General features: G+C 44.9%; 1 protein-coding gene across 1 annotated transcript in view; it reads left to right on the forward strand.

Moving 5' to 3' along the window:
- The window catches only part of DDX31 (DEAD-box helicase 31), a 2,738,529-nt gene that overhangs the window by 949,121 nt on the left and 1,764,867 nt on the right, over nucleotides 1-24,541 (forward strand). Inside the window, exon 8 of the mRNA XM_044057921.1 lies at nucleotides 21,077-21,118. Coding sequence (XP_043913856.1) covers nucleotides 21,077-21,118 — 42 coding nt within the window. The remainder of the gene's footprint in view (nucleotides 1-21,076; nucleotides 21,119-24,541) is intronic.

Consider the following 24,541-nt stretch of genomic DNA (forward strand, 5'->3'; position numbering starts at 1 on the left):
TATGTTGGATTAGTAATTATTTTCCCGAGGTTAGTTTTTGATGTTCTGGGTGTTCGATGTTCTGCAGTTTCGGCAATGTCGTCTTGATCATGTGGGATTCAATGAAGTGGTAATTCCATGCTTTGAAGTAGACCCGATATAAGACATATCACTGGTTCAAATAATACACACACTCATGCCCCCTCCCCCCAACTATTGAACAAGTACTAGCTTTTGTTTTTGCAGCTGAGAAATGCCCATATCTGAAATAGTTTTCTTCATTTGGTCTTCAACCTGTAGGAATACAGATCTGTATTGAATCCGAGCCGGCAAATATTACTAGCATCAGCTCCGAGCTCCAGACTCCTCCCCTTACCCACAATGCACCTCTACTACCTTCCATCCCCATTTCTCATTTTCCGCGATTTGTAATACATCGTGTCTCCAGAGCTCCAGCTAGCAGTGGGTGATTTCTTACTATAAGTGTTCAAAAATTCTGTTCTTTTAGCCGTTTCAGGTTAGTGTAGGTACCCTTTCTCCTCTCCCATTACTTTGGCGTTGAGTGTAGGATGTCCTTCATGGATGCATCTGCAGTCATAACAAGTGGGTTGTCCTGTCGTCAGGCAGCCCTGCAGTCGGCCGGATTCCAAAGTCCGGGTCCGGCTTCGGCTGATGTCGCACTCCACCCGACGTCATCTCTGTTGGTCTTCGGGTATATAAGCATCAGCCGACGCCATTTTCCCCAGTCTTTCTTGCCGCGTGGCGCCCGAAGCAGAAGCTGTTCGCAAGTGCCGGTCGGTCAGATCCAGAGATTACTTCTACCGAATACTACTTCGAAGACTTCTAAAGCTAAGTACCCCATTGGGGACTCTTTCTTGCCTCAGCCGATGTCAGAAAAAGTTAACAATTGTTTAACCTGTGGGAAACAAATACCTCATAAAGATTTCCACTCTTACTGTCTGCCTTGTTTAGGCCCAGCCCACGACGCAGCAGCCTGTTCGGCCTGTGCCTCTTTCAACCGACGAACGCTTAGGCGTCGGTCGGAGTTTGTAGAACAGTTTTTCGGTTCTGATTTTGCGTACATTATGCCGTCGGATCCTCCGACTACCCAATCTACCAAAAAACGCAAAGATAAAAACCGACACTCGCGGTCCGCGGTTTCGGCCGAAACCACGGTAAAGCAAACCGCGAGTGTCTCGGTTTCGGCCGAAACCGAGAAAACTGATCAAAGTACAGCTGAACCTATTCTTACAACTGAGGCCCCTGCTACAACTCTTGAATCGACCTCAGAAATTTTACCCACTACGGTGGTTGACTTATCAGACACCATCCCCTTGGATGTCTCTACCCCAGCACGTGGTGCTGCTAGGCCTCCAGCAGCCATGTCCATTAAGGCCTTCGCCAGGGCTAAAGCAGCCAAGACTACTAAAACAGTGCCTGTTAAACCCCCCACTTCCAGGCCCTCTTCTAGTTCTCAAATGCTTTCTTTGGCAGAAGATTTAATTTCTTTAATTAGAGGATCTCAATCTCACCCAGACAGGGCCTCTCAGCCCCAGAGAAGAGACCTAGGGCAGAGCCCCTGAGCCAGTGTCTTCTGATGATTCTGCTGATGAATCAGACATAACTGACCAGCCAGAGGCTCCCTTCTCCAATTTTGAAGATTCTGATGCTGAAGAATCCATTCCAGCTGCTTCTCCACCAGAAGAATTCTCCTTTGGGGAAACCTTGCATGCCATGCGAGAACAGTTCCAATGGCAGCAACAGGATTTTTCAGACTCCAGAAAAAGACTTAGGACCTTTCTGCACCTCCCACAGCACAGGCCCTTAGCTATACCTCCTGTTCTCTCTGTGGTGGATGATGCTTTCAATGATGTTTGCTCCGCTCCAGATTCTTTACCCCAGCCCCTGCCAAACCAGACAGATTTTACAGGGTGCCAGATACTCATCACCACCTTTACAAGGCCCCACTTGCAGACCCAGAAACTATATCCCAGGGTCCCAAGGCAGTAGCCGCGACCACAGCTAAAAACCCTATTCCTTCTGAAAGGGAAGCAAGGTCATTAGACAGATGGGGTAAAAAGGTCTACACTTCAGCTACTCTCTCAGCTAGAGCTTTAAACTGTCAGTTTCACATGATACAATACCAAGAGTTTATGCTTGATCAGTTAACTAAAAAACTAACCACTGATGAATCTCTTGATAAGAAATATGTATTAGAGATGGTAAATAACATTCAACAGGTTAGCAACCATTCCTTAAAATGTGGCTATGATGCACTGGAGGCTTCATTTAGATCAGCCATGACAGGCACAGTGATAAGAAGGCATGCATGGCTAAAGGAACAAGCTTTACCGGATCATGTTAAAGCTAAGTTGCTAGATGCTCCTATGGACAAGACAAGTTTGTTTGGTACACCTGCCCAGCAGGTTATGAAGAAAATGGAAGAGAAGGCAAAATCTGTTCAAACTGTTAAAGATTTCTTGCAGGTTCAACCCCAAGGTTTAGCAGGAACTGGCCTGCCAAAATTGGTCCTTTCCTGACTCCACAAAATTTCCAAGGGGCAGGAATAGGCGTTCCAGAGGCAGAAACCAATCCAGAGGAGGTGCCTACAGAGGGCGACAGTGGCAAGGTAACAACAGAGGCACAGACACAGCCACTGCCACTACATCAGCACAACCACAGTGACTTAATCCTAAATCCGCCTACCAGGGAACAAATAGCAGCTCCTCTAGGCGGAAAGTTAACCTTATTTTCAAAGAACTGGCACTACATAACAAAAGACAAGTGGATTTTACAAACCATAGATCAAGGTTACGGTTTCACTTCCACACTTTACCAGTCAAAGAGGAATGCCAAATCTACCTCCAAATCAAAAACAGAGGCTCTACGCCAGATAATGGAGTTAGCAAACATGAGAGCTGTGGAAAGAGTGCCAACAGCAGAACAAGGAAAGGGTTCTATTCCAGACTATTCCTAGTTCCAAGAAAGGAAAAAGTTGGAGACCAATTCTCGACCTGTCCACCTTAAATACATACATCATTGTCCCAAAATTCAAAATGCTGACCCTACAGCAACTTCTTCCCATGCTGGGCAAGGAGTCTTGGCTGGTAACTCTAGATCTCAAGGAGGCATACCTGCACGTCCCCATTCGACCAATCTGCAGAAGATACCTCAGATTTCTTGCAGGATCAGAGCACTATCAATTCTCAGCATTGCCCTTTGGCTTATCTACTGCCCAGAGTATTCACAAAATGCCTGGCATCAGTAATCGCCCATTGCAGACTACAGGAATTCAAATTTACCCATACCTGGACGACTGCCTGCTACAAGGGACAACAAAAGCAAGCTGACAACAGATTTACAAAGGGTCATTTACTTGCTACAAGGACTGGGATACACAGTCAATTTACAAAAGTCAAGGCTGATACCATCCCAAACAAGGACATTCTTGGGCTGAATTGGACACAGTACAACAAATGGCATTCCTGACTACAGAAAAACAAAAGAACTTCCTCTTTACTTCTTGGCACTAACAAAACTGAACAAGTTAACAGCAAGAAAAGTTCTGCAGGCCTTGGGCTTCATGGCATCATGCATAATCTTGGTCCCATTTGCCAGACTACATATGAGGAAACTACAGTGGTACCTAAAGAATTTATGGTCCCAACACAGACACAGTCTAGAAACAGAAATCCCACTAATTCCATGCTTAAAACAGGAGTTCCTATGGTGGGCTCAGGCATGCCAGTCAAACCCAGGCCTACCCTTTCGCAGATGTCAACCAAGCCAGACCATCACAACAGACGCTTCAGACCTAGGATGGGGGGCCCACATGCTGGACAAATGCGTGCAAGGATTGTGGACACAGGATCAACTTCACCTGCACTTCAATCTAAAAGAAATGCTGGCAGTAAAACTGGCAATCCAAAAGTTCAAACCATTTCTCAAAGAGGGCCAGTTGATTATAAGGGCAGACAACACCACAGTCATGTGGTACATCAACAAACAGGGAGGCACTCATTCATACCCCCTATGCAGAATGACCTTGGAGCTGTGGACCCTGGCACTGAGCTACAACATTCAGTTACAGGCAATATTTGTACCGGGGAAAGACAATACTCTAGCAGACATATTAAGCAGAACCACTTCGGATGCCCACGAATGGAAGCTGCACCCGGACATCTTCAAGACCATCTCAAAGAAATGGGGAATGCCACAGATAGACCTATTCGCATCACCTCTCAATCACCAGCTCAAAAAATTCTGCACAAGGACATTCCACCCACTAGCATGGAAAGTGGACTCACTCTCCTTCAACTGGAAAGGCCTAACAGCATATGCATTCCCACCTCTTCCTTTGATACACAAGGTACTACTAAAAATCAAGGAAGAACGTCCAAGGATAATCCTGATAGCTCCAAACTGGCCAAGACAACACTGGTACCCACTACTGAAGAGCATGTCTCGGAACAATATGTGGCCAATACCCTGATGCCTTTGATGTTAACTCAGAACAACTACAGCATCATACATCCAAACCTAAAAACGCTGCAACTGACTGCATGGAACATCACATAGCAGCAGCTAATCCAGAACTTTCCCAAAGAGTTAAAGACATTATTCTTGAAGCGCAGACCTTCAACAAGAAGGAACTATGCTGGAAAATGGAAAAGGTTTGTCATTTGGAGTACGGAAAGAGGAAAAGATGTGTCAAACATAGATATGCCTAACATTCTGGAGTATCTGGCGAACTTCTTCATTCAGGCCTGTCCTACTCCTCCATCAAGATACATGCATCAGCTATTTCAGCAGAATACAGCTTTGATCCACCTGTTTTTTCGCACCCTTTGCTCAGGCAGTTCCTCATAGGAATCAAGAATGTAAAACCTCCAAGGAAACCACCATTACCAGCTTGGGATTTAAACTTTGTGCTAGAAAAGTTGACACTATCACCCTTTGAACCAGCAGCAACAGCAGACCTACAACACCTGTCATGGAAAACTGCTTTCCTACTAGCAATTACTTCAGCAAGGAGGGTTTCAGAACTTCAGGCCTTAATGGCAGTGCAACCCTTCCTAATCTTCCACCAAGATAGAGTGTCCATGAGGACTAATCCTACATTTATGCCCAAGGTGGTATCCAGAGTGTCTTTAAACCAGGCAATCCACCTACCTACCTTCTTTCCCAACCCACAAAACAGAGGGGAAAGAATACTGCATACCTTGGATGTACATAGACAGCTACGCTACTACTTGGACAGAACAAAAAATAGCAGAAAGACTGACCAACTTTTGGTAGCCTATGCAACAGGAAGGGAAGGAAAAGCTATTTCCAAACAGACAATCTCCAAATGGATAGGAAATTGCATACGATAGTGTTACTCCTTCCATGGAAAACCAATTCCACAGAACATAAGACCTCATTCTACAAGGGCAACAGCCACTACCACAGCCTTCTTACGAGGAGTGGCAACCAAAGACATTATTGAGGCGGCTACTTGGACCTCCGTGCATACATTTGCCAAGCATTATAATTTGCCTCTATATTCCAGATCCCGAGCAGGGTTTGCCACTGCTGTACTGCAAGGGATCCTAAACGCACCATAATCTACTTTTATCCTCCTCCCTAGTTGGCTATGGTATTCTACCCACTTGTTATGACTGCAGATGCATCCATGAAGGACATAGTACAGTTTTGTACCTACCATAAATGTAGATGTCCGAACTGGATAGCATCTGCTGTCAGGATTACCTCCCTCCTTCCCTCTGTGGTACTCCTAGGGTGTTTACCCTCCTAATAGCTAGCTGTTGGGGGGGAGTCTTTTATGGTGTATTTGTTTGTATATATGTACATATATGCTTATTGTTGTGTTTACCTCTATCTATTTGGAAACATTGGCATCTATCCAAATTTTAGCCTGCAAGAGGGCTACTGGCATCTGGGGCAAGAAACACTGAGGAAAATGGCGTCGGCTGATGCTTATATACCCGAAGACCAACAGAGATGACGTCGGGTGGAGTGCGACATCAGCCGAAGCCGGACCCGGACTTTGGAATCCGGCCGACTGCAGGGCTGCCTGACGACAGGACAACCCACTTGTTATGACTGCAGATGCTATCCAGTTCGGACATCTACATTTATGGTAGGTACAAAACTGTACTTTTGTTGATGTTCTTCATTCCACATTGCTGCAGTCCTAACTATTGGGTAGTCCGCTGTCCAGTCGGCCCGAATACCAAAGTATATGGCTGATGTCGGTCAGGGCGCATTAGACTGACGTCAGTACGTCAGGGTACTAATGCGCATGACCGACGTCATATCCTCAGTCTTTTTTGCCGCATGGTCCGATGCAGAAGCAATTTTGCGAGTGCAGGTTGGCGTTCTGAAAGTTTCTGAAGTCAGAGTTTCAGACCGAATCAAAGTTGGCTAAGTACCCCGTTGGGGAATATTTTGGTTTTTTCTTGCCTCAGTATTTAACCGGATGTCAGAAAAGTGAATAACTGTATTTCTTGTGGGAAACAGATACCTCATAGGGATTACCATACTTTGTGTATACCTTGTTTAGGGCCTGAGCACGGCGTTGTTGGATGCGCTCTTGTGCTAGATTTAACAAACGCACTATTAAGAGAAGGTTAGACTGTGCCAGGTTAGTTTTGGGAAGCGTTGTAATTATAAAATGCCGTCGGATGCTCCGGCCCGCTTCGCCAAAAAGCGCAAGGACAAAGCAGCAAAGCCTAGAGGGAAGAACCGACAGTCCCGGACGTCGGTTCTTTAGAAAACTCAGTGGAGCCGGAGGTTCTGCCAGGAGTTTCTTTGGAGTCTCAGGGAGAGACTTTACTGTTACAGGATGTGTCCTCTCAGAAAGTAGGCCAGGCTGAGGGGGCTTCTCAGGTGGCTGTTCTTCCCTCTCTTCCTAAGGTGGTTAGAGCCTCCCCTTCTGTTTCCAAGGCTTCTTTGAGAGGCAGGCCAAGTTTAGCTTCAGTGGGGGTTTCTCCTAGTGCTTCAGGGTCTTTGCCTAAGAAACATATGCTTAAAATGGCAGAGGATTTGATTACTATGATTAGAGGTTCTATGCCCCCTCCTGATAAGAGGCCTAGGGTGGAACCTGAGTTTGAGAGTTTTGAGCAATGTTCGGAGGCTTCTGAGTCTTCAGCTGAAGACTTGCAGGAGTATCCTCCTTATTCTGATTCTGATGTGGATGATTCTACTCCTTCAGCTTCTCCTCCTGAGGATTTTTCATTTTCAGAGACTCTGCATTCCATGAGGAGCATTTTAAATGGGAAGGTCAAGATTTCTCTGATTCCAGGAAGAGGCTTAGGGAATTCTTGTTTTTACCCCAGCATAGGCCTTTAGCTATACCTCCTGTTCTGAATGTGGTGGAAGATGTGTTTGCAGAGGCTTCCCTGAATCCTGATTCTTTGCCCGCTGCCCCAGTTAAACCGGATAGGTACTATAGGGTCCCTGAAGCTCATAAGTATCTTTTAAGAGTCCTAGGGCAGACCCGAAACTGTCTCTCAGGGGCCTAAAGGTGTGAAGGCCTCTGTTGTTAAAAATCCTGTTCCTCCTGATAAAGAGGCAAGGGCTTTGGATAGATGGGGAAAGAAAGTGTATACTTCTTCCACTTTAGCCATGAGGGCGTTGAATTGTCAGTTTCACATGTTAAAATATCAAAATTATCTCCTTTCACAATTGAAATCTAAGGTGGATGCTCTGGCAGAAGGTATTGAGTGTAAAGAGTTGCAGGATTTAGTTCATGTGTCTGAACAGGAGGGTAAACATTCCTTGCAGTGTGGTTTTGATGCTGTGCAGGCCTCCTCGAGGGTGGCTGCCACTGGTTCTGTTCTTCGTAGGCACGCCTGGTTGAGGGATCAGAATTTAGCTGAGCATGTTAAAACAAGGATTTTGGATGCTCCTTTACAGTCTGATGTGTTGTTTGGTTCGCCTGTGGAAGCAGTTTTAAAGAAAATGGAGGACAAGGCTAAGTCTATGCAAACTGTTAAGGATTTTTTGCAGGTTCAGCCTCCAAGTTTAGTAGAAATTGGCCTACTAAGGGATGGACTTATCCTGCTTATGATTCCCAGTCTAGGGGTAGGTCTAGACGTGGTAGGGGCAGAGCACAAGGTTCTTTTAGGCCTAGAACAGGGAGTTCACCTGCTCAGTCTTCTGGTGAGGGCAGGGGTCAGTCCTTTCGTAAACAGACCCAATGACCTACCTTTTCAGCTGCCAGTACATTCTCGCCTGGCAGCACCTTTGGGAGGAAGGCTGGCTCTTTTCAAAGAAAATTGGGATTTAATTACCCAAGACAGATGGGTTTTGGATATCATTCACCACGGTTACAGGTTTTATTTCCATACCTTGCCTCCTTTCAAAGGCATGCCAGACATTCCTCCTCTACAAAGAAAAGAGGCTCACAAGCAAATTTCTCTGTTGCTCCAAATAGGGGCCATTCAGCCAGTTCCTGTGCTAGGATTTTATTCTCGCCTGTTCCTAGTACCGAAGAAGGGAAACACGTGGAGACCAATTTTGGATTTATCTATCCTCAACACTTATCTGGACATTCCCAAGTTCAAAATGTTGACGTTACAACAGCTTTTACCTCTGCTGGGCAAAGATCACTGGATGGTAACTTTAGATCTCAAGGAAGCTTACCTTCATGTGCCTATCAGACTAAGTTGCAGGAAGTATCTGCGTTTTCGAGCTGGAAATTCTCATTATCAGTTCTCTGCATTGCCCTTTGGCTTATCTACTGCGCCCAGAGTATTCACAAAGGTTCTGGCTCCAGTGATAGCTTACTTCAGGTTAAAGGAAATTCAAATCTATCCTTACTTGGACGACTGCCTGATTCTGGCTCAAGAAAAGGAAGACCTTTTACAGCATTTGGAATTTGTGATAGCAATGCTAAGATGCCTAGGGTATTCTGTGAACGAAATAAAGTCCAGTCTAGTACCCTCTCAAGACATGTGCTTTCTGGGTGTGAGACTGAATACAGCAGCCCAGATGGCCTTTTTAACCCCGGACAAACAAAAGAATCTTTCCAGTTACTTCCATCAACTATCTCTTCAGTCCGGGCTGACTGCAAGGACAGTCCTTCAAGCCTTAGGGTTCATGGCATCTTGTATTCTGGTGCTTCCCAATGCCAAACTGCATATGAGGAAGCTGCAATGGTATCTCAAAAATGTATGGACACAGCACTGCCAGGATTTGGACACTGTCATTCAAAAGGAATTTTTGTGGTGGGCTCAGGAATGTCACCTAAACAAGGGACTCTCTGTGACCCGGCCAGAGGCGAGTCAGATTCTAACGACAGATGCCTCAGACATTGCTTGGGGAGCTCATCTAAATGGAAAGTGGATACAAGACAAGTGGCCTGCCAGACTACAGCATCTACATATCAACATGAAAGAGATGTTAGCAGTCCAGTTTGCATTAATGGCGTTCAAGGAGTTACTTCTTCCAGGGCAGGTGTTGATTCTAACAGACAACACAACTGTCATGTGGTACATCAACAAACAAGGGGGAACACATTCTTACCCGTTGTGCAGGCAAGCAATGATTTTATGGGAGACTGCGCTCAGCTTGCAACTAACTCTTCAGGCAAGGTTTCTGCCGGAGCACAGAACTCCTTAGCAGATGTGTTAAGCAGACAAATCATGGATCCCCACGAGTGGAAACTGGATCTTCATGTATTTCAAAAATTGACAGTGTCATGGGGAACTCCAGACATAGATCTGTTCGCTTCTCCACTAAACCACCAGCTGCCAAAGTTTTGCACAAAGGGGTTTCATCACACAGCTTGGAAAGTGGATGCTCTGTCTTTCAGTTGGAAAAATCTTCATGTGTATGCCTTTCCACCTCTGCCTCTTCTCCCAAAGGTGCTCCTAAAGGTCAGACAAGACAAGCCAAGGATGATTTTAATAGCTCCAGATTGGCCTCGGCAACACTGGTACCCATTACTGAGGAGTCTGGTAAGGAAGCCTCCATGGCCTTTGCCTTTGATTCCACACCTGTTGTCTCAGAGGGACGGTCACCTGCTCAATGTCAAGCTTCACTCTCTTCATCTAACAACCTGGCATATTCTGTTTTGAAACACAGCAGGTCTCAACTTCCTCAACAAGTTTTAAATGTGATTATGGAAGCCAGAAGACCTAGTACAAGGAAAGTGTACGCAGAAAAATGGAAGAGATTTTTATTTTGGAGTGCAGCAAACAATTTGGAGATTTCTGAGCCTAATTTGAGTGTGGCTCTTCAATATCTTACTGAGTTATTGGACAAAGGTTTGTCTTTCTCTTCCATTAAGATTCATGCTGCAGCAATTTCAGCTCACTATGATTGTGACCCACCATTGTTTTCGCATCCTTTGTTCAAGCAATTTCTTAGAGGGGCAAAGAATATAAGACCCCCGTAGAGCTCCTACTCCTGCTTGGGATCTCAATTTTGTGTTGGAGAAACTTACTCTACAACCTTTTGAGCCTCGGCTACTGCTGAATTGAAATACTTGTCATGGAAGACTGCTTTTTGTTGGCCATTACTTCTGCAAGAAGGGTTTCTGAATTGCAGGCCCTTATGGCGGTAGAGCCTTTGTGATTTTTCATAAGGATAGGGTATCATTACGTACTAATCCTTCCTTTATGCCTAAGGTGGTTTCTAGTGTGGCTTTAAACCAAACTATTCATTTGCCTACTTTTTATGCAGAGCCCCAAAATAAAGGGAAAAGATTTTGCACACTTTAGATGTACACAGGCAATTGCGTTATTATTTAAGCAGGACTAAGGATTTTAGGCAGTCTCAGCAGTTGTTTGTTTCTTTTGCTTTGAGTTCATGAGGGCAAGCCTGTGTCAAAACAAACTATTTCTAGGTGGATTGGGTTTTGCATTGCATTTTGTCATTCCCATCATGGCAAGGAGATTCCAGCTGGGATTAGGCCTCATTCCACTAGGGCTACTGCCACTTCAACTGCATTTCTAAGGGGTGGCAACTAAGGATATTTTGGAGGCAGCTACTTGGAGTTCAGTGCATACTTTCTCTAAGCATTATCACCTTCCTCTCTACTCTAAGTCTAGGGCTGGTTTTGCCACAGCTATTTTGCAAGGCATGTTGTCAGCTCCTGCTTCCTTATGATTTGCCAGCCTCCCTTACCTCTGCTTTGGGATTCTACCCAATAGTTAGGACTGCAGCAATGTGGAATGAAGAACATAGTACAGTTTTGTACCTACCATAAATGTAGATGTTCGAGGATCCACATTGCTGCAGTCCAATTTACCCTCCCTCCTTCCCTCTGTGTTTAGGGGTGGTTGTGTAGGTGAGGTTATATTCTGGTAATTTTGTATTTATTGTACATATTTTTGGTGCAGGTATGTTTGGAGTTTTTGGTTTTGGCCTTGTCTTTTTAGGGTCTTCTGACATCTGGGGCAAGAAAAGACTGAGGATATGACGTCGGTCATGCGCATTAGTACCCTGACGTACTGACGTCAGTCTAATGCACCCTGACCGACGTCAGCCATATACTTTGGTATTCGGGCCGACTGGACAGCGGACTACCCAATAGTTAGGACTGCAGCAATGTGGATCCTCGAACATCTACATTTATGGTAGGTACAAAACTGTACTTTATAGTTAGAGTAGTTTGTCTGTGGTACCCCTTCCCCCCTTAGTGTTGTCTCTAGTCTAGTGTGGTGAGTGGGTGTGTGTTTGCTTAAAGAAAGACAGTTTTTGTCTGTCTTTCTTAAGGCTTCTTTCTCTTTTTGTAAAATGGCTGAAAAACTTATCTTTAAGCTCTGCACAGACTGTGACCATAAGCTTTCCCCAGCGGATGACCACACTCTGTGTGTGTTGTGCTTAGGTGTGGCCCACCTTAGTGTGGATTGCTCCATTTGTGCGGGGTTCAATCCTCGAGCATTGAAAGATAGCAAGGCTAAGTTGGCCCTCAAAAGTCTTCTGCCTGCTACTGAACCTCCTTCCTCATCTTCGGCTTCAGTCACAGCTGCTGCTGTGACTGCCTCTCCCACTTCTCTTCCTTTGGCCTCCCCTCCCTCCCAGGCTGAGACTCAAACTCCTGCATCTAAGCCTGTGGTAACGGAGCAGAGGAGAGGTAGAGAGTGGGAGAGAGAGAGTCGAAGACAAAGGACAAGAGGAAGAGGTCCCCTTATCTCACATCCCCGAGCAAGTCTGCATGGATCCCTGAATCCCCTTGGCTCCGGTCTTAGAGGTTCTCTCCAGAGCTGGAGGAGGCAAATTCAGTCTTCTTGGCTCCGGTCTTCGAGGTTCTCCCCAGAGCTGGAGGAGGCACATTCAGTCTTCTGGGCCTCGGTTCCCCGACCTGCCAGGTTGGAGTCTGTGGCCTTGTCATGGTCGAACCGCTCTTTATCGGACATGGATCTAGATAAGATGATGCAGCGCTTTATCCATACACAGATCTAGATGGGGGTCTTGCCGGCCCCCCCCCTCCCTCTGGAGGGGGGGAGCTTGCTTCCTTTTTTCAAACCATTTCTCCATTCCTGATCCAACCTTCGGCTTTGGAGTTGTCAGATCCGAGGTTGGCCTTGGTCAGGGGGTAGGTGCAGATGGTCCTTGTTTCCTCAATGCCGACAGTTGCCTGGAGCATCTCGGATCTGACTAGTTTGGATCTGAGCTGCTCTCAGAGCCGGAGCCTGGGTGTCGGATCCAAGGGATTGGAACCTTTTCCATCGGCTCCGACGTTGTCGGGCCAGGTTCTCTCCCTCAGAGATCCATCCACTTCAGGTCCGGCTCCGATTCTCGTGTCAGACCCGGGGAGACCGGCCTTCTCATTAGCTTCCCAGGAAGTCCGCTCTGCTTCGGCGTTCGATGTGGTAGAAAGAGTCTTCTCCATTGGATCAAGACCCCTGACTGCCCCCTTGGACTCCACCCAGACCCCCTTGGCTCTGTCTACGGTCCCCATTGTCTTACCAGAAGGACAGCCCATGCCCGAAGTGCCTCAGACGTTCCCCCAGAGGAACAGATAGCTTGTGAGTGCTCCCCTGAGATCCCCACTGGAGATGTGCCTCGCAGGCTTATGTGCAAGAGGAGGCACTTTGACTCCCCTGAGTCCATAACCGAGGACACAGATTTAGATGATGGGGAGGGCTTCCAAGATCACCTCCTGACGATGTCTCCTTTGGAGACATCATGGAGATCCTGCGCCAGCGGGGAGGTTGGTCTGCCCCCCAGCCCTCCTCTGATGAGCCTGTGTTTCTGGAGACTTTCTGCATGGGCCCGTCTACTTCTTGGGTGCCCCCTCCCACAGATCTTTTAGTGGATTTGATCACTTTGTGGGTGTGGAAGGAACCAGATAACATGGAGCCGATCCTCAAGCGCCCCGATAAGATTTTAAGTCCCCCCATTGACAGGCCTTCCTGGAATAAGGGCTCCCCAGTGGACACCATTGTGGTAGCAGCAGCCATTAAGAGGGAACTATCTCAGAAAAAGTTCCTTGGTCCACCCTCTTTACCGAGAGTCACGGATGATGGACTGCCCAGGGAAGCGGGTGTATGCTTCAGCTACCTTTTCGATCAGGGTGCTGAATTACTTGGCATATGTCACGAGACTCCAACGCGACCTAGTGAAGGAGCTGGAGGAGTCTCCACCTAACTCCATGTCACAGTAGGACAAGGCTTTGTTCTCTGTGAAAATGGCCACTCTGAAGGCGGTATCAAATACATTCATGTGACTCCTCTCCCATGCTACAGAAGGAGCAACTAGGGCAGCTGGGTCCGGCGTGTCCATGAGGCGTAATGCCCGGCTCAGGTTGTGCCAATTTACCAAACCCTTTAAGGTGTCCTTTGCCAATGCCCCTTATGACGACTCAACTCTTTTTGGTAAGACCATCAAGGAGACACTAGTCCAGAGTGAGGAGGAGGGAAGACACTGTTTGCTGTCGGAATCTGCTTCTCTAACCCTCAAAGGTCCTTTTCCCAGAACCAGACAGGGCAAAAGAAGATGTGGTTCCAGAAGTCTCAGAATTCCCGGGACACTCGGGGCTCTTCTTCCCCTAGAGGCAGAGGGGGACAGAATGGACACCGGCCCAGAGGTTGAGGGGGTCTGCAAAACTTTGGGTCTAGAGCACCATCCTCAGACAGACTTGGGCAGCAACCCTGAGGGGTTGCCCGGCTGCTCTACTCTAGAGGCAATCAGAAGACAATTGTCCTTGCACCCAGTGGTATGGGAGTCCATAACAATGGACCGCTGGGTGCTTCAAATCATATCCAGAGGATATTCTATCCCCTTTGTGGGTTCCCTCATATCTCCCAAACACCTTCTGGACGTTCCACCCATGCAAAGGGAGGCAGCAGCACAGAAAATTTCCAAGCTGCTAGGAAAATGAGCTATCGAAACTGTCCCCCCAGATCTATCTGGATCGGGCTTCTACTCCAGGTTCTTTTTGGTGCCAAAAAAGACTGGGGACTTAAGGCCCATTCTGGACCTCTTTACCCTGAACCTGTCAGTTGCCAAAGAAAAGTTCCGGATGGTCACACTACAGTCCATCATGCTGTACCTGCAAGAGAGTGACTGTATGTGCTCATTAGATCTCCAGGATGCTTACTATCACATAAAAATGCACAGAAGCTCTAGGAGGTTTCTCCACTTCCGGCTAGTGGCAAATCATTATCAATTTTGAGCCCTACCCTTTGGTTTCACCACAGCCCCCAGGGTGTTTACCAAAGTGATGGTTGTAACGGCTCACCTGAGGCCTCAGGGGATTCAGGTCTATCCGTACCTGGACGATTGGCTCCTCACTGCTCCCACCAGGCGTCTACTTTCCCAAACCAGGAATTATTTTCTGACACTTGCCCTGAGTTTGGGTATCACAATCAACACATCCAAATCTCTACTGGAGCCTGTACAGGTGATAGACTACATTGGTGCCAGGATAGACGCAGTCCAGTGCAAAGTGTTCCTGACCTCGGAGAGAGTTCAAAACCGCAGGATGCATATCTCCCTGATTTACCGTTCTCACCTTCCGACAGTGGAGTCAGTGTTGAGAACCCTAGGCTCGATGGCGGTGACCATAACTCTTCTTCCTTGTTCTCGGCTACACATGCAGATTCTTCAGTGGACTCCGGTTCAGTGGTCCCTGTTGGATTTACCACTAACCTATCCTATCCACCTAAGCCAAGTGTGTCAATCGTCCCTCATATGGTGGATGAGCTCTCCGGACATTTTGGAGGGACGACCCTTTGTTCCAGCCCCGGCCCAAACCACAGTGACCACTGATGCCCCCAACTCGGGTGGGAGGGCATTGTTCGGGCAGGACAGTCCAAGGCCTGTTGTCCCCCATAGAGACCAGCTTGCATATCAGTGTCCTAGAGATGAGGGTGTTCCTTTTAGCTTTGCAGGCCCTTCATGCCTTTCTTCCTCTGGGGACGATTGCCATTCAGTCAGACAACATGTCAGTAGTTTGGTATATCAACAAACAGGGAGGGACCAGATCTTTACCCCCTTTGTCACAAGGCCATGAGAGTGTGGGAATGGGCGATCTCCACCAGTCGCTTTCTCATCGTAACGCACATTCCAGGACAGTCCAACATTCTAGCGGACAGGCTAAGTCAGACCATTCTGATGCCTTATGAGTGGTCTTTGAATCTGTCAATAGCGGAACAGATATTCAGCGAGTGGGGTCAACCTTGCTGCGATCTCTTCGCGTCTCCTTCCAACGCGAAGTGGAGCAGGTTTATCGCTCTGAACCCCCTGCCGGGGGAGTCCCCCAGAGACACTCTAGTTCATGCTTGGCCTCCTGGTCTTCTGTATGCTTACCCACCAGTTCCTCTCATCCCGAGATTTCTGCAGAAACTTGTTGACTGGGTAGCAAGGTGATCCTCACTGACCCATTCTGGCCTCGTCAGGTATGGTTTCCCTTCCTTTGGTCTCACCTCCTGGCTCCACCTTGGATCCTAGATTCCATTCAGGATCTGATTTCACACCCATCGGGGTTGCCTCATCCCAGTCTGGACAGCCTGAAGCTCACAGCTTGGCTGCTCCATTTCCCGTGATTGCTAGGACTCCTGGGCTGTCCTCCTCAGTTAGATCTATTTGGGTAGCTGCTCATAAGTCTTCAACCAGAAAGTTTTATCGCAGCAAGTAGAAATGTTTTTCTTTCTGGGCCTCTCAGAGGAGTTTATATCCTTTCATGGCTCCTATTTCCGCTATTCATGATTTCCTAGCTGATATTTTCCAGCATGGAGCCAGTTCTTCTACTGTCAAAATTCAGTTGGCTGCCATTTCTCATTTTCATGTGGCAAGAATTCTGTATCCTTGGCATCTTCTAGACTGTGTAAAGCCTTTATTAAAGGCACTTTTTTGCTAAGCCCCCCAGTCAAAGATCCTGTCCCCCCCGTGGAACCTTACTATGGTTCTCCAAGCTGTGGTCACCCCGCCTTTTGAGCCTGACGCAACTGCAGATCTAAAATTTCTATCCTGGAAAACAGATTTTCTGGTCGCTATTACTTGTGCTAGAAGGGTTTCGGAATTACAAGTCTTGTCCATCAAATTTCCATACATGACTTTTCATAAAGATAGAGTTTCCCTTCGAACCAACCCATCTTTTCTTCCTAAGATGGCGTCACCAGTTAAAATCAATCAGGCTATAAATTTGCCTGTGTTGTTTCCCAATTTTACCAACAGGATGAATACAAGCTGCACATGTTGGATGTTCATAGACAGTTATAATTCTGTTTACACAGGACAAAAAAATGTCCTAAATCTGATCAGTTGTTTGTTTCGTTCTATAGACCATTTTTGGGCAAACCTATTTCCAAGGTCACCATAGCTAGTTGTTGGATTTCTTCATGCATCCTGCAGGTCTATAAGGATAAATGCATGTCTCCTCCAGGTCAGGTTAAAGCTCATTCCAGCAGGTCCATGGCTACATCTGCAGCTTTTTGGTCTAGGGTGTCTTTGGATGACATTTGCTCTGAAGCAAATTGGTCCTCATCTCACTCATTTATTTCTCATTACATATTGGATTTGACTTCTAGAAGGACAGCATCCTTTGGCTCCCCGGTGCTCCGGAATATCCTTCCATGACTGCCTCCCAGAAGCTTAGTAGCTGGGGACTCTGTTCCACAAGTTGAAGACCAAATGAAGTAAACTACTTCAGATAAAGAAGTTATGTACGCACCATAACTTTCCATCGGAGTAGTTGTACTTCATTTGTCTTCAACCGTCCCTACCTCCTTCCCCCGGACCTTGGCGCATATTCAGCCTACGGGCTGCAGTATAGGTTACAACAAGTATGTTATCAGGTCGGGTCCTAAGTATAAGTTCAGCAAACTCGATCTGGGGATGGAAGGTAGTGGAGGTGTATTATGGTTAAGGGGAGGAGTCTGGAACTTGGAGCTGATGATAGTAATATTTGCCTGCTCTGATCCAATACAGATCCGTATTCCCACAGGTTGAAGACAAATGGAGTACAACTACTCAGATGGAACGTTATGGTGAGTACATAACTTCTTTTTACCAAGCAAAATACTCAGCCCTCCTCCCAAGATGGATGAGCTGTTGAAAGCTGCTTACTGCCACCCTTCCTACTCAGCTTGTTAAACACCCAAGTTGCTAATCAGACTTGGGTTGTCTACTTCTCAAATCAAGACTGTAGCTCTCTGTGCCTTAGAGTTGACATTTGAGTGCTTTCTGGCTGACGTTTTCCTTCTGACAGGCCAGTCCAGTCAGCTAAGAGATTCCCTACAACAAAACATATTGGTGTGGAATTTATCATTTTAGGGGTGCATTTTCCACCTTTCATGGTTATCTAAAATCTCTGTTTTTGCCAGTTTAACAGATTTTACTTGTGAGATGCCTCTCTGAAGAGTTTGTATACTGCCTGCATGTTCTGTCTGCATCCCATCCACTTCTTTTTCATGGGGGGCTCTTGTTGCCGTAAGTTCTTCTGGATGAGTACTCATTTTAAGTGTTTATTTCATTACTGTAATAAAATATTTTATTATCCATTATTGTATGGGTGCTCCTCAGTTAAGTAAAGTTTAACTATCATTCACTAGCATCTTGTTCTGGATTACTGGTGTCAGAGCATTAGCAGTTATGTTTTCTTTCTTGGCTCTGCACTTTGCTATTAAATTGGTTTGCATTCACTTTGTGTTTCCTGTCCATTATGCTTAATGTGTGCATCTTCCAAATATGTATAGTAGAAATCCTATGTTGTTGTATCTTTTGGCTTTTCCCGGTTAGGGGTCGCCACAGCGGAACTCCGGTCCGCTAATGATTGGCAGTAGATTTTTTACGTACCGAGTTGCCAGCCCTGACGCAGAACCTTCAATGAAGGTACGCCCATTCACGCATGTCTCCACACAGAAGACGCTTTAGCTGAGAATTGAACAACGCTACCGCAGCACCACCACTGCAGTTCTATAGTAGGTAGACATCCTATATTTTGTTAAATCCTTTATTTTGTTTTTGTGAAACATTGAAGGTAATCTGATGTGCTTGTAACCCTGGTCCCCTCTGAAAATGGGCTCCCTCAATTAATGCTCATCTGTCAACAGTAAGTGTAACAGTCTGTTACTGATTTTCATTGAAGTCTGGAACAAATACCAGAGAGCTTGTTCTAGCACACCTGATTCCAAGTTGGTGCTGATTTTCATTTAAGTATGGAACAAATACCATAGAACATGTTCTAGCACACCTGATTCCAAGTTGGTTACTGATTTTCATTAAGTATGGAACAAATACCATAGAACATGTTCTAGCACACCTGATTCCAAGTTGGTTACTGATTTTCATTTAAGTATGGAACAAATACCATAGAACATGTTCTAGCACACCTGATTCCAAGTTGGTGCTGATTTTCATTTAAGTATGGAACAAATACCATAGAACATGTTCTAGCACACCTGATTCCAAGTTGGTTACTGATTTTCATTTAAGTATGGAACAAATACCAGAGAGCATGTTCTAGCACACCTGATTCCAAGTTGGCTTAACCAGAAGTCCAGAATTCTCAGTATTTGAATTCTGCCTTCTTTCGACCTACAAGTTGACAATCTTTTCTTGGAAGATGCTATTTTAATCTGTATTTCCTTTATTTTAAATGATGTAGAAACTGTTGGTTCTGTGGCCAAGAGTGAGAGAAAACCCTGAGTGAAAAAGCAGATGAGTTGGAATTGATTAGCAGCTCAGGAAGCTACAACAGATGGCTGTGCCTGTCTGAGGAGTGAGTGGGCAGGTTAGGGCCATATGTTGAAACACTGCCAACCTTAAGAGAGGCTACACTTTCCCCTGGGCATGCATGTGGCTCGCCAAACCATGTGGTAGCCTTCATTGTGGGTGTGCAGAAGTGTGTACACTAGTACGGGAAGAGCATAGTGGACCACTTAGTGATGGAAAGTGCAAGCCCCTCAGCCAGGAGAACAGGATTAGATCTAATTAGAAAACACAGGTGGGAGGGGTAAGATGTAATTACTAAACACTCCTCATCTTAGAGATGGCGCAGGATAGTGGCCGTGGCAGAGAGGTGATAATCCACTAGGTGGGCGTTAAGGCTTAAGGGTTTGGACGCTTGTGATATCAGCTCTCTACTTTATGCCATCCCATTATATGGAAGGTTCATGTTCTATATACTCTGAAATGCAAACAACCTCCCTATGTGCCTGGAAGACAGCTTCATCTGGTCAGTTTTTATCCATGGTGACTGTGACCATGTTGTCTCTGTCAGGGGAAAGAATGTGACCAAGACTAATTAGGGTTCGCTGATGGTCAACATGTGGGATGGCATATGCACCTGGGAAAAATTATTTCTAAACTGAAATATCATTGTTGTGAAAGGCCTTTCAGCAACTTATGGTCTTTGCCAAAGATTTGAAGTGTCTGCTCAAGCCCTGTGAGAAACTTCATAGGTTGAATGTATGCATTGTTTATGAACATTACAATACTTATATCTGGAACCACTAATTAGTCAACATATTTTTTTTTTTGAAAAACATAACCTGACTTCATGGTATGTTTGTTGCATTTCTGTTGTTAAAGATAAGATAGTTGACCCTGTGTGCATCTGTTTAATCCAACTGCTGTCACAGTATAGTAGTGACTTATGCTGTTTACTTTAAAACTGTATCTGTGGCTGACATCAGTTAGTGCCTCTTTGCCTAGAGTCACATTTTTAGCAAATAATAAAGATTGTCTGCAATCTCTTGGTGAGCACCTCGTTTGGACTGGGCTGTTCATAATGTGATCTCTCATTTGTATTATCATTTTACCAATGATCAATTAGACTACATTGAATGAGTATTACTTTAAATTTAATCTTGGGTTTGGTGACTACAAAGTAATTTATGCTACAGGGATCTGCGGCAGGGGATGTGAGGTACCCACAAACACACAAACTTGCTGTAGGCATGCAAATGAATTGGTATTCTCTGAAATATGTTGAAAACAAACTGACCACGCCTGAAGTATGGAGGATCCGTCCCTGATATGTTATTACATCATTTAGATTTTTTTTTTACTTTGCAGGATCACCTTATGTGGTATGGGTTGTACTGCAGCCTCAAGTTTTGTACCTGTTGGGGGCTCATGCATGTAACACCAGTTAACTGGAGGAAATTTCTTTAAATAAAAAAGTAAATATAATAGCTACCAAATGCTACAACTTTAAGAGCTTCTCAGTCTGCAGATAAGCTTGCCGTTATAAATGTGACGAGGTATGGGTTCTGCATTTTGCAAGTATTTCTTATAAGATTGCTGCCAGTTAGGACATTTATCTTAAAATGTCACCTTTTCTTTTATCATGATGGGTCGTGTGACAATTCACTGATGTGTTTTGGGGGTTCTGCATGGAAATCTGATTTTGAAGTATCACTGTGGGTTATTTTCTTTGCATACAACAACTTGTTTATTGAAACACTGAATATATACATTTTTGAAAAATAGATCTTATACATGCTCTTATTTTGAAATAAAAATGTGTATCATATGACTTAATAGTTTTGTATCAGCTACATAGAGACCATGATACATTTCTACATTTTAAGTTGTTGATATTTCTGAGTGAAGCCAGAGTGGCTTGGTACTTTTTTTAAGATGTCAGTTTTGGTGAGATCCGCTTATTTAAAATGTTTCTCATTATTTACAGCTTGCACTGCAGACCTTTGGTGCTATCCAGAAGTTACTTAAGGTAAGAAATGAGATTATAGGGCTGTATGTTGAAATATACCCAGTAAGTTTTGTTTGTAAGTAGTGTACTGTTGAAAAATTGTGTGTGTGTGTGTCTGTCTGTGTGTGTGTGTCTGTCTGTGTGTGTGTGTGTCTGTGTCTGTGTGTGTTTGCGTGTTTGTGGAACTGACACTCGGCGATCCTTTAGGGTTTGTCAGGTAAGTCCCTTGCTGGAGAAATCCTAACAAAGTTTTATTTTCCTGGGGAAAACTTAATTTTTTTCTGTGAAATTGTTAATTTTTGGCTAAGAAACATGTCAGGGGATTTTTACTTTGTAAATGCTTATGTGAACAGACTGCATTAAATCCATTTCCTGACTGTTTTTGTACATAATTTTGTAAAAAATACATATTAGGGGCACAACTTTGTTTTTTTTGAGGACTTTAAGTGTCTTTCTTATGTGAAAACCACTTTTTTTGCTGTACTAAGGTCTACAGACTCTTCCAGGCACCGCTACTTGTTTGTGTGGCTTCTTTCTTGGCTGAATCCATGGAGCAGATTCCACCCTCCACAGTTCTTACCCTAAATGCAAGAAAAAGAAGAAAAAAAGAAAATTAGTAAGGAGTCCTTGGGTGTCAAGCTAGCTCTTCTTCTGTGTCATATGCCAGTGGGTGGCTCCACTATGCCTGGACTTGGTTCCTCAGATCGCCCATCTTTTTCTCTCGGTCCTTCTGATGTAGCATCTACAGCAACAGTGGGCCAGTGCACGTTATTTGTAGATGTACGGATGTCCTCTGTGGGTAAGGAAGAACTACTCTTGTTGTTCTTGATGAAACGGGTGGGTGAAGGTCTACTGCTTTTCTGGAAAAAGGGTTCCTGATCCCTGGGGTAGTGTACCTGTCTTGGATCAATCTCTTTCCATGGATTCACCCAGGAAAAGAAAACAAAAATTAAGAATGTGACTTCTCATAGGCTCATCGGTAAGTACTAGGCTAGCGCTCCTTGTGGGCCATTTTAAGCTTAGCCAGTTTCCCTTTTTGTGTTCACATGAATTTGCCCCATTTGGTTAGAGATTTGCCTTACCCATTCCATAGCTGATACCATAAATAATTTGAGGGGACTCATGCAAAGGATAAAGCATTTAGGAGCAGACTCTGTTCATTATTAGTACAGGGGCAGTCCTGGAGTAATTTTTCTTTTTCCCATCGATACATCCAAGTTATGCTTGAATATGGACAGTGATGAACTTTGTTTTATGTGGATGGGGAGTTTGTCCTTGAGTAGCAATAGCCTCTGTGAGATATACCTGTTCCTCTAAACCATTCTGTTGATGTTGCAGAAGAGGTTTAGATCTTTAGACCAAGTATTTCTGATGCCATTTGACTTGCTGATGTGCAGTAAATCTGTCAGTGCTGGGTTGGAGGATAGCTTGTATGCCAGACACAGGTCACACAGTCTGTAGTATATCAAGTGTAGTGACATGGCTTTGAATCAGTCCATGTAGGACATGTTGTTTAGGCCTTTTATCCTTTTAGTAAGGGGCATTTGTGGGCATTCCAGTTGTTGCATGTGTCTGGACAGATACATACCAAAGGGGGCATTATATTCAATGACTGTCCTGATGAGGGCTTAGTAAAGGAAGACAGTGACATCCCTAAATCTAGACACAATCCCTTTGTTTATAAGCTGTGCAGTATATTATGACTTTCTTACAATAATAGACACATGTTGGTTAAAAGTTAGGTCACTGTCCACGTACGTTCCCAAATCCCAAAAAACTGGGTTAACTTCTAGGGGTGTATTTGTTAGCATGGTAGTTCTAAGGATAGATGACTTCCCAAAGGATACAGTAATGCATTTTTTTAACATTTGGTTCCAATCCATGATTTTGGCACCAGATTTTTATTTGGTACAAACCTTCCTGCAGGATGGCTAAGTCATTTGGGGATTCAGTAACTGCTCCTAACTTGCAGTAATCTGCATACTTAGTCAGCTAGAGCCCTTTGGTAATGGCTTTTCTTTCAGAAAAGTAGATGTCAAACAGGAAACGTCCAGTGCAAAACCCTGGGTGGGACTCTACTAGTGACTTGTCTCTTTCTGGAGGTAACTTCACCTATTTTGATTTCCTGTGTCTTATCTGTGAGCCAGGTGGCAATCCAGTGGGGTTTATTCCCAGTTTCTCTAGCTTTTCTACTATTCCTGAGTGGGGAATTTTCAAAAGCTTTGGCCAGTTGAGGTATGTGGTGTGTGCTGTTTTGCCTTCATTCAGTGCTTTGATGACCTTTTCAAAAACAATCCGCCATGTTGTGTAAGCATGACCTGCTCTTGATGACTCCAACCTATGAGGGGTCTAGTCTTTGGAAGTTACCTGTTATGATTGATTAGTTCAATGATAAGTCATTCCATGGCTTTACATATGCAGCTGGTCAGACTTATGGGTCTGTAATTGACTTGGTCTGTGGAAGGTTCGCCCTTATGCAGGGGAATGACTATAGCTGTTCTCCATTCATTTGCTACAAAACCTGTATGGAGGCCGAGATTGTTGTTAGGGGTGTGGCTAAATCATGCATGTTAGGTAGTCCAATCTCTCCTTCATGTTTACATATGGTTCGGAGCCAATCCTTGGCTCCAACTCGGCCGATTTTCAAGCTCGAAGACTTCTGGTTGGTTCGTGGCTAAGCAGGTATCCCATGGTGCACCAGTGCAATCCCCAGATTTCATTTGCCACGTTGACGAGTTTGGATGTGCTTCTCTTGGCTCTGGCTAAGTTTTTGCAATTTTTCATTATTCTAGTATATTTAGATAATTATTGAATATATACATTATAGGACTTATCTTTATTGTCTTGTGGTTGTGTGACCTTATTAGTGGTATCCTGTGTACCAGTAGTTAGGCGCAATTGCACTTTGCCTAGACCGTTAGTTTTGGTGGTTTCGCCCTTTTCTTCCTGTTATTACAGTTAGGATTTACCTAAATTGCCTTGTGGCTTTGTGTGTCTAGTATAGTAGTTTCCTGTATTCAGTAGTTAGACGCACTTGATTTTTTCTTCTCTAGAGAATTAGTTTGGCGAGTTCGCCGTTTTTAATCAATAGGGACTCCTATTGATTATTTCCTGTCAAGCGATTATTGTTGACTGGTGGTCTTTCGCGGTGACCCGCTAAAGTCTTAATTTCTTACACTTGTTAATTGCTACCCTTGAGCGTGTGTGTGTGTGTGTGTGTGTGTGTGTGTGTGTGTGTGTGTGTGTGTGTGTGTGTGTGTGTGTGTGTGTGTGTTGTGCCTTCTTGGTCTGTTTGAATTAGAAGATATGATTCTTTACAGGGCTAGGCCCGTTTAACTTAGAGGACCTAGTCCTCATGTTGCTTCCACTGTATTTTAATTGAAATATTCTTCTGTGTGACTGAATCTGTCTAGTGTTTAGTGGAAAATCTAGGTTTCTATCTTA

Source organism: Protopterus annectens, chromosome 16.part0 (assembly GCF_019279795.1).
Source record: "Protopterus annectens isolate FY-2018-M chromosome 16.part0, PAN1.0, whole genome shotgun sequence".
Classification (NCBI taxonomy): Eukaryota; Metazoa; Chordata; order Ceratodontiformes; family Protopteridae; genus Protopterus; species Protopterus annectens.